The sequence below is a fragment of the Neltuma alba genome, unplaced genomic scaffold, assembly GCF_004799145.2.
Source record: "Neltuma alba isolate B1F8T4 unplaced genomic scaffold, ASM479914v2 tig00012635_pilon, whole genome shotgun sequence".
NCBI lineage: Eukaryota > Viridiplantae > Streptophyta > Magnoliopsida > Fabales > Fabaceae > Neltuma > Neltuma alba.
Window position 1 is genome coordinate 30,067 of NW_021637074.1, and position 11,208 is coordinate 41,274.

General features: G+C 34.7%; 1 protein-coding gene across 1 annotated transcript; it reads right to left on the bottom strand.

The window, feature by feature from the left end:
* Nucleotides 1–527: 527 nt before the first annotated feature.
* LOC114729451 (structural maintenance of chromosomes protein 6B) lies at nt 528–9,769 on the bottom strand (the record flags this gene model as incomplete). The annotated part of the gene is given in 12 exon segments (XM_028916445.1): nt 528–596; nt 1,106–1,200; nt 1,302–1,399; nt 4,201–4,258; nt 4,438–4,516; nt 4,612–4,691; nt 6,137–6,239; nt 6,334–6,470; nt 8,613–8,708; nt 8,788–8,873; nt 8,997–9,111; nt 9,638–9,769. Coding segments are annotated over 12 exon segments (1,062 nt in total). The 3' UTR covers nt 528–538.
* Nucleotides 9,770–11,208: the final 1,439 nt, after the last annotated feature.

Below are 11,208 nucleotides of genomic sequence, written 5' to 3' on the forward strand. Positions count from 1 at the left end.
AAAAAGCGAGTTGATAATTAATGCAATAAATCTGAGGGCCAAAAACAAAATAATATTGAAAATTTTAGACACGCTATTAGTGTCCTTATAAATAAAAATAGGTCGTCCTCCAAAAAAAAAAAATCTTATATATACCATCAGGAGGGTTAAATAACGATTACCATAAGGCCATAACATTATCTACATCAGTATAGAAAGAATAGTCTCTTCCCTTGCATAACTTCCAATGCATTGGTTGACTTCCAATACCTGATTGTGGAATATAGCTGAAAAGTTTGTCTCAGTTTTACTGCCTACAGGAATATGTACACTGCCTGCCTTCCCCTTCAAGCACCAAAAAATACAAATATATCAAGTCAAGGAAGTTCAAATCATTCTCAAACTTAAAAGGCAAAACGCTTTGCACCGTATCTCTGTACACATATAAATTAAGGTCAGAACGATTCTGACCAGTGTCGGGTTAAATAAATGAAGCAGGGGAATTATTACTCAGGAAGACACCTAAAGCAGAGGGGGGGGGGGGGGGGACAGATGATGATCAAGAACGAGGAGCTGCTATTTGCTGCTTCTTAATCCTGTTTCCCTGCTTTACCATACTGCATTGAGAAGCATGAAAAGGAAATGTTAGAGGTATAACTGCAGGATATTATAATTCATAATGCTGGGAAATTCGATGGAGGAAAAGTTACAGCTATTCAAAACCTTCAGTTTTAAAAGATTTAACCTTATTGAGTTGAAATAAACTATATCAGAGCCTTAGTGACCAAAAGTTCAACCCACCCTCCTACCATTCCAAAACTGTAGTTGAATTACCAACGATCTTATATCCAATTACCAGGTTCTCATGAAATGGATGATGAGAAAACTCCAGGCATTCAACCAGTGAATGAGTCAGCAATTAGGGCATGTTTGGTAACACATGGCAATGAGAAAGGGAATGGCTATCCACAGAAAACAAAGCACTAATTTGCATCACACCTTCGTCATTATTGCTCAATAGATTCTCTCTTTCAAAATAACCAACTAATAACTAGGATGTGATGGGATACCGCCATCAATGTACGTCTGACTACAAAGATCAAGGCTACTTGAAGAAAATTAGTACCTAATATCGTGTGGGGTAATAAATATCCACTGCGATCCTTGTTCCACAGCAAAATCCACAAGAGTGTCCAAGCTGATCTTTCGACTGACCGCATCCTGAAGATGAATGGAAAGAAATGTTGATTTTTCCAACAACTACCAATTTCAATCACAAAGACAAGGAGAAAAATACAAGAGACAGAAAAGCATGACCATACCATAAAAACATCAAATTCATCCATTGCGCGGAAAGGGGATTCTGTCATATCATGAAGGGCCAGTGTAAAGCATAATGTTGAAAAAGAACGCTCCCCGCCTGTAATCCAGAAAGAGAAGGAACCAATAACGTGAAATGACTGCTAAATATTAGCTTTAATTGATAGAGAAAGGAACGATGACAATCCTTATAGGTACATAATTAATAAAACATACAAAAGCACAAAGCAACATTAATTCACACAACAATGCCTTCCTCCCCGGCATATAAGACTCAGATTGCCGAAGAAGTGTTAGGATCAATAAAAACTGTACGGTAATCAAACACAATGCCTGATTATCCTTATAATGTGATCTATATAGCAAAAACATTCCCAAACACAAGCTAACATTAATCAGATAGTAAATTGATTTATGTTTACAATTACAATTAGATAATTAAATTATTAACATTTGAAAAGTATTAATTAATATTAATATAAATTCTATGAGATTATTTTCATAAGAAGGACAAAAAGTAGATAAGGGGGAAGGAATTAGAATCTGCATTTTACAAGGTGCATCACTGATTACATTTCTGTTTGGTTCACTTTCTCTCAGTGGAAGCCTACAGATGGATTTCACATGGCTTTTATAAAGAAAACAATTTCTGTCAAAAGAAAAAAAGAAAAAGAAAACAATGATCATGAATCTTAGGAAATAATGACTTACTTGGACAATTGGTAACTCATATCTCTAGTTTGGCCAAAATCTTAATAAAGACTGAACCTAACTCTACTAGAAAAATTGACACAATCTGGGTCAACTTGATTCAAAAGCTCACAAGAGTTCATAAACATGAATTAGCCAATAAAATATACATGCCAAAGACCAGAAGGGCGAAAAGAGGAAGCTTCAAATGTTCAATAAATGGGGGAAGCATTGAATGTAAGCTGAAGTCAATCAGTTTCAAGCTAAACATTCCTCCCAGAATAGGGGCAACAGCAGACTCAGCCCAAATCAAACACAAAATGGAACAGAATAAAAAGCTTAGCTGCAAAACTAAGATTGTATCTCAGCACTTTATCCTTCAAACTGCCTAGAGGTTTTAATTCAACTATTAGATTGGGAGAAATGTCATAAATTTATATTAAAAAATGCCACTACCGCATAAGTGTCCTATCAGAGACAGACGTATTAAGGATGACAAACGAAATGTTTTGGTCACAAATGAAGCTATTAGAGAAAGGTGGGAAGGCTATTTCTGCAAACTTTTCAAAGATGGATTGGGGTTGACTAGAGATATGCAAGATCTAACAATCCATGAAAGTGAACAAAACCTGGCTTTTTAGTGCAGAACTTGGGTTGGAGAAGTCAAAGAAGCCATTGCCACTTACAGTATTTCTATTCATGTGTGGGAATGCTTAGAAGAGAAGGATATTTTTTGGATCACTAAGCCTTTTAACGAGATATTAAGGTCAAAGAAAGTGCCAGATGAGTGGCGGCTTCCTATATATAGGAACAAAAGGGATACCCAGAACTGTGCAAACTATTAGGGGATAAAACATATGATCCATACTATGAAATTATAGAACAGCGCGAAGGAGCACAGATCACAAAAGGAGACATGTATTTCAGAAAATCAAATTGGACTTATGCCTACAAGAGATGCAGACCTACAATAGAGGCTATTTATCCAATGAGGGGGCTGATGGAGAAGTACGGAACAAAGAGAGAAGATCTGTATATGGTTTCTATATACATAAAAAAGCTTATGACTAGGTGCCAAGAGATGCACTTTGGAAAGCTCTAGATAAGAAAGGTGTTCGTGTTAACTTATTTGAAAACTATAAAGGATATGTATGAGAGGGTATCAATTAGTGTAAGAATGTTTGGAGGCAAGACAGAATCTACTCCTATAGGGATTGGTTTGTATCAAGGATCATTATTGCATCCTTATTTGCTTGACCTGATTTTAGATGTCATAACAAAATGCAATCAAAAGGAAATCCCTAAGTACATACTCTTCGCAAATGACGGTCTTGATTGTGGAAATGGAGTTATAGAGCGAACTTCGGACTTGAAGGGTTTTCACTTGAATTAAAATGGAATAAATGCATTGGAAATTTAACAAAAGGCAAGTTAGAAATGATTTCGAGGTAAAGATTGAAGAGCAAATGATAACACAAGTCACAGAGGTTAAGTATTTGGGATCAATTATACAAAATGATGGTAAAATTAATGATGTTACACATGGGATACAAGCAAGGCAGATGAAATAGAGGAAGGCGTTTCTTTGTAATTGCAAGGTTCCTAAAAGGAAAATTTTCTCATACTGCCACTGCATCAACATCAGCATAAAATGGATGTAACAAAGATAGGGAAGTTAAGATAGGTGTGTGGTCATACAAGCAAAGATAAAATATATAATGATCATATAAGAGGACAAGTTAACACGCATCTATTGAGGATGTTTAACACGGTATGGTCATCCGCAAAGAAGGCTATTGGAGGAACCGATAACGTATACTTCCAACAGTTAATTTTGTCACAAATAGACCTGATTATTATAATTTACTAAGAACTGTATATAATCTATAGAAGCATGAAATATAGGTGAACTTAAGGTACAAGAACATGACAAACACATGATGGGAATCATGAATAAACACTATCTATATTGGATCATTATACATAATGGATCATCCTATTTAGTAACACAAAATAACTAAATGTAAAAAAGAGCCTAATTTATTATAATTCCATTGTAGTTTAAGTCCTCAAAAAAGATTGGATCAATCATTGATAAGCCACACAAATTACACATAAAACAAAATTGGAGCTGCAACGAAGAGCACTAGTGTAGGTTTATTGACCAAATCATAATATATATACATAGATATATAGATGCAAGAAATTAACCTGAAAGGCCTCGAGTGTCACGAACAGCACACCCTGATGCATCTTGAGGCATCTGCACCTAGACATAGAGGATAAAAGAGAACAAACACGTGTAACAGATGAGCCAAACCTAGGAAGGGTAAAAGAGGGCAATGGAATTGAAATCACACCTATTATATGAAGATTCTTGCTTTAGACCTTTTTATGTTTTTCTTTCTTTTACATTTAGACCATAATAGAGCATAGAGAATAGCTTACCTTGATTGAAAGGGTTTTTTCTTCATAATTGACTGCGATAACTCCACTGAATCCTTTTCTTCCCAAATGGGCATTGAATCTAATCAACAAATGATTTGATTCAATATAAATATAACATCAATGTACCGGTGAAAAATAACAGGAAAAGATGGTCCATGCTGAGAAAAATCATACTTCCAAGACAACAAACGCCTCAAATAAGTTGCATTTCTGCGAAACTTGTTTCTTCGTAATTCCAAGGCTCTCTGGCAAGCCTACAATGAAAGTGTAGAAAAAGAATTTGATGATTTAGGATTAGAGCCAGGCAAAGATAATGATTAAAACATTGCATAAGAAACAATTCAACAATATGAACACCATGAAGAGATGCGCAATTGTTCAACATAAGGGGAAAGAGTCAGAACAACATATAAAACAACGCATGAAATGAGCTACATGAACCCAAGCGTAGAGAAAGAATGTTTTGATACCATATAGACGAATACCATTTGAATAGCTTCCTTAATTTATTCTAAGGAAAGGATATATACACACACACAGAGAATAGCCTAGGCTAAATGGTACATAATGAGAAAATAATGCTCATAATTACAGAAAAAGGTCACATCCCAATGATTACGAGACAAATTGCAATATCTACGCAGTAATGAGTAAATCCTCTAATATCTTCACAGATCTCAAACAGAATAGCAATATTAGAGAGAGAGGAGAATGAGTCATGAGCAGCCTCTCATGCCTCTTGCCATTTTAATCCCAGGGGTCATTAGTCCACAAGCAAGGACATCACTTGATTTATTTTTTGGCTCTCGAAGTAGCATATATGGGATCATTGCTGTTTGGTGGGTTTGCTCTTCAATTGATGTACTCCTTTCCACTTCCTGTAATGAACATTAGGAGGCAAACACAGTTTGTTGACCCCTACCTGGAAGGCATAGTAATGCCTAAGTTATGCGATCTTGTTTTTGAGCCATGAGTGACGGCATTCATGGCTTCCATCTGATCAAAACCTAAGCAAGGGGAGTAATAGGCTCTGATACCGTATGAAACAATGAAGCCTATTTTGTGACTCAACCTTTGAATTCTATTCATGGGTGTTTAATACATTTTATAGACTACTGGGGTTAAGTGTAGTCCAAGAAGATAGGAAAATAATAAAGTTATTGACAATCTGAATTTAGATACTAACAACTTATTATTTAAATATTAAATCTTAAAATTACAAAATAGATAATGATAACAGAAAAATCTTATCTTCAAAGAATATATCACCATTTCCAACGTAATGATTTCTTGGGGAAAGAATAAAGCAATACAAATCATATTCCTTGAAATATGATTGAAAGAGTATCATAATTTGGTGCCAATATAATTTTAGGATTTGCATCTTCCCTACCTGGTTTAAAAATTTTTATACAAGCATACATGTAAAAGTGAAAAGGAAATATTATTGAGGTTGCTTCTTCAATATATGATTTTCTAGAAGGCACTACCTATAAAGTTTCAATTAGAAGTTTTTAATAGAAGGGAGGAAGGAAATTGATGTCAACTTTCTCAAGAGCAATAATTTTTAGGAACTACAATGACACAAGATAAAATAAACTTAGCCAAGTAAAAGCTACAGACACCCATTTTTTCAAAACTAGAAACCACGATATCCACCAGGAATCTATCATGATAAGAATAAAGCCAAAGTACATACATCTAACTTTGTTCGATAGGCTTTGTAAGCTTGCTGCTTTCTCATAATCTTGCGTTCTTTTTTCTCACACAGCGTCCTAAGATCATCTAGTGATTCTGTGTATCTACCAAGGGAGAAAAGAATTAAAGATATGGGGTCAGCAGAACTTGCAAAGCTATTTCAACAATTGAAAATGAACATAAATCAAAATGCCATGCCTTTGGCTCTCACGCTTGAGCCTCTGAGATAGTCTTTCTATCTGTGCACTGAGTTGCTCTGGGGTACCGCCATCACAACCTCCTAAAGATTGAAGTTCATCCTCACAACAAATTATAGAAGCCTTTTTGTTGTATTCCTGCAATACTCAACCAAAGTAGAAATTAGTTATATTTAGGAAAAATCCTTTTCCCCTTAATTTGTCTAAACGGTCAATAATGCACAGTGAGCAGCTAGATGATAGTTTTATTTTTCCTTCAATTATGTCTTAAAAGTTGATACAAGTGAGCAATCAAATGATACCCTTTTAATTTCACCAAACCCTTCTTTTCAAGCAACATTACGGAGCATTTTATACTACTCAATATGAAACTTACAAATTCATACTCCCTTGATCTCCATTAAATACCTTGCAAATGCTTTCTTTATTCTCAAATTTTTAAGACTATCTTTTGATTTGAGATTAATTTGGCAATTAGTATTTTTGGATTGATGGATATTCAGGTGGGGTGAGGAATCCTCTCCAAAAAACTAGCTACAAAGGTGGGAGAACTAACATACTTAAACATCCCATACAGCATCCCATAATACTCACTTCAATGCCAGACTTAGGCATTGGAGTTTGTTTGCCAAAAGGGCCCCAGACGTCAGGGAACAAATGCACTCAAGCTATTGCACTAACACACGAGGCCTTTGATTGCCCAGAAATGAAAAGACCGGGCTATATGGAATCACTATTGGGTAAAGATCATAAAGCGCCATGCTCATTTGCCAAGAAAATATGGACAGAAATTGCAGATCCAGATTTATCGAGTTTTGGCCACTTTTGAAGTTTACAAATTTTACTATGGATGCATCTTTATCATACATGGCAGGCGTGATCATTTTACCTGAGAGAATTGATTCTCAGTCCATGAAATACAAGCAATGAAATGTCCCCCTTTTTCACAGTGATATTGAAGACAAGTTATGGTTCACAAGACTAAAAATGGGGCTGATATTGTTGAAGGAGGCTATCATATGGCCAGGTGCTATTTGTATTTGGTGGATCATGATAAGCCTAGCTCTTCCTACAAATCCCTCTACCACTTATCACATAATGGCGCGCACAATAGGTAGGACAGATGTTTGTGCTTAGCTATTGGAAGTTTTTTTTGGTGACCAGACTTTTATTAATGAAATTAACTAATGAAAATTGGATGTTTAGAATTGACGGACAAACTACTTGGTAGGTTATTTAAAACTTCATATAGTAAAAAACAAAAGAAAAAATAATAATTATCCGAACATTTTTAAAAAAAAATTAGTTCTCTAAAACCTAATATAATAAAACAATATAACTATTTTATACGAATATATTATAAATATAACTAAAAGCTATTTTCTCAAATGAGTTAATTTTAATCCTATCTAGTGTTATAAAATATAACCTAACATTAGATAGTATAATCTTATAAAATACTAGTTTAAACAATGTTACATCGAATATAGATATCAACATCTTATCAAGTTTTGCACCATCAAGCCTTATCCCATACGATATATTAGACAAGCCCTTAGTCTCCATAAATCTTTGAAGAGTCAACAACCCAATGGCTCCACTCTATGACACATCCCAAGCTTCCTTGCTCATTAGAACCCTCCGCAGTTAGCCGTCTTCAGTACTATCACTCATTAAACCTAATGCCGATTCATAGGTACTCGCGTGGCATGGAAAATGCTCCTTTGAAAAGGTGGAAGAATTAGCCCACTTAATTATCCCATAGAGCATCCCATACTCCTAAATGTAGATCTTAGGCATCTTATGCTACATTTATCTTCATCATTGTTTTACATGATCCTCACAAGTTTAGCAATATAGGGTTGTCATGCTCTTTAGTAGCCACATGTTTATCTAGGTATTTCCTTATAGAGGGAACCCAAAGACCATCATTTTGGTTTCTCATAATTCAGAAAATTTCTAGAGTCAAGATGATGGGAAGGGTGTATAAATCTTTTTCACACGCTTAGTCAAGTGTTGGAGAAATGAGAAAGAATCAACTTCTAGGATAGGAAGCTTGTAGACGAAGCCTGACTGTGGATGTCTTGATGATGGATATATCTTGGGGATATTTTCTTGCCTAAATAACTAATCAAACTTTCATAAGGCCCCTATTCAAACTCATAAGAAGATTTGATTTATATCTCTAACAAAACGACTGCTTTAACTCTCATATGCCTTTAGCTTTTTTAAGGTAAATTTAATTCCTAATTAATATCACCAATGTGTGTCAAAAAGCACCTCCCGTTGCTTCTTAAACTCCATATAGCGTGCCTCTGCCTCCTTGATATCTGGGAGTACCTTGCGTTGCATGATCCCATCATAATGAGCCTTCTCCTATGAAATTAAAAGACAAGTAAAGATTAGTAGACATTTGAGCATTGAAAAGGACATGTCGGACATAATGGAAGGAAACCTCTTCTGCTGAATGCAAGTCCTGTTCAATCTGCATTAGTTCATTCTCCGCTTTCTCAAGGGCATTGATCTCGTCTTGTGTCGATGCTATATAATCATCATAATCAACATACCATGCAATAAAAAAGGTACATATATCAATTCTTCTACATAGAAGGAAGATGTAAAATAACATGCTCAATATAAAAGATGAAACTAGTAGCATCAAACCACATAGTTCTTTAAATGATATTTTAAGCTGATCTTCCTTCGCTGCTGCTTCATTCATCCTGTCCTCACATTCCTTCAACATCTCTTTCTTCTTTTGTATTTCATGTTGGACTTCCTAGTATTCAATAAATACAACAAAATATTATTATATTAAAAGCACAAAATTTGTATTATGCATTTATGACACAGTTTCAAAATAACAAGAAAAATGTCAGCTCCAAAAAGTATTCCGATTCTTTTCCTTATAAGCCAAGGAATCCTTCCTAAAGAACCCATAAACGTAGGTGATAGATCCATAAAACTAGGAAAACAGGCATCCAATAATAGGAAAAGGTAGACTTTATTAAAATTGACAACAAAATAACAGGTAGAATAGCACAAGTTAACAACTACAAGAGGTCAACATCTGACAAATAACAGTACAATGTACAGTATTTATGCACGAAAGGCATTAATGAGCTGCCAATTACTAAATAGAAGTCACCCGTATATAAAAGTTACATAAACATGTGTAATATATATAAATTATAATTTGTCACAAAGAATGTTCATATTTAAATGTTGGATTTATGTTCAAGGGATAGGAAACAACTTTTAACAGCTGTTAAGGACAAGCAAAATGAGTGGGATAGCGAACAAACAGAAATTTCTTGTTGAATCTCATCCACAGATGATGCAGGTGATGAACGATTTGCCATAGCATACTGGTTCCTCTCATCTTCAAATGCTAATCTCTTAGAAGTCAAATCCTTCTCTGCATTTGAACAAAGTCTCTATAGGAAACAAAGTATCAGACGGTGCAGATGAGCAAATCAAATTATCAGACATATTGATGACAAATATAGAGATACTATGAAAAAAGGAACAAAAAAAATGATTAAAAGCTCTACTAATAACTGGTTTCGTTGAGTCAGTGCAAGTCATTAGTGATTTCAGACCATGCCACTCAGTCATAGGAAGACGCACTAGCATTTACAAAATTCCATTTCCCAACAACTAGCTTTCTACACGCTTAAACCACACTAAAAATGCACAAGTACGTCATGCCCAAGGCCACAACACACTCAAGAAACACATAAATCACACATTATAAACAATAAAGCTGTAAACTAGTGATGCAGGACAAGAATCAGAAAGCCGGAAATATGAAATAAATCTAGCACAGAAAAATAAAGTCATACAATGTCATGCTGATACTGATGACTATTCTAAATCAAATGTTATCAAAATCCTATACTGATATGAGTATTCTAATCCCCTTAGGACATTACAGTGGGATAAAATCCCTTTGCTTAAACGCCTATATCATATATTCAGCAAACAAAAACTCCCCCAGTATTTAGTAATGTATCACTACAGTAATTGCAGCCTGAAATCATGCGCAAAAAAGTTATTCTATTTATTCTGCTTTACTTAGGTCTTGAGGCTACATTTCTAATTTCTCACAAAAAACTCAACCCATAGCAGTACATCTGAGAATAAGAGACAGAAATAAGAGGAACTACAGTCATAATCCTGTCTCGATGACCATTTTCAAAACAACTTTATGATACATGGACTGGACTGTTTGACCTTCTGGCACTGTGCTTACTTCTCCACTTATATTTTAGATCGCTTTTCAGAAATATAGCACCAGAAGCAAGATCCAATCATGTTTGAACAATGGTAAAAGCTTAACTGTTAAATTAACAGTTTGATTTGTAAAAATAACAAAAAGCTTGACCTGAAATTGGCATGCATTCTATGTAGAAAGTTGTGAGGAGAAAGCAAGTAAAACACTACTTTTGTCCTATACAAATAAGGCATTTCTCAACTTTAGTCACAGAATTTCCCTCTTAACTTGGTCTTTCACAGATAGGGTATTTCTCAACTCGGTCTCTCATAAAATTCGTTGTTCATTGCTCTATCGTATTTATAAAGTTGGAGAAGTGAGATTTTAAAACTTTAATAAAGAGAAGATGTAAGATAAAAAAGTAATAAAAATAATTAAAAGTTTTTAACCCCACTTCAATTTTTTAAATTGAGCCCATTAAAAATTTTCCCTCACCTCCATTTCCCTGATACTAAACATAGGGTAGAAAGAGTTCACTTAAATAATGTCTACAAGGTCTAATAATTCCCATATAATTGAATTGCAGTTAATATTTATCCCTCTTTATCCTACATATGTGACAAAAAGAATCAATAACATCAGTGATGGATAACTGTAAGA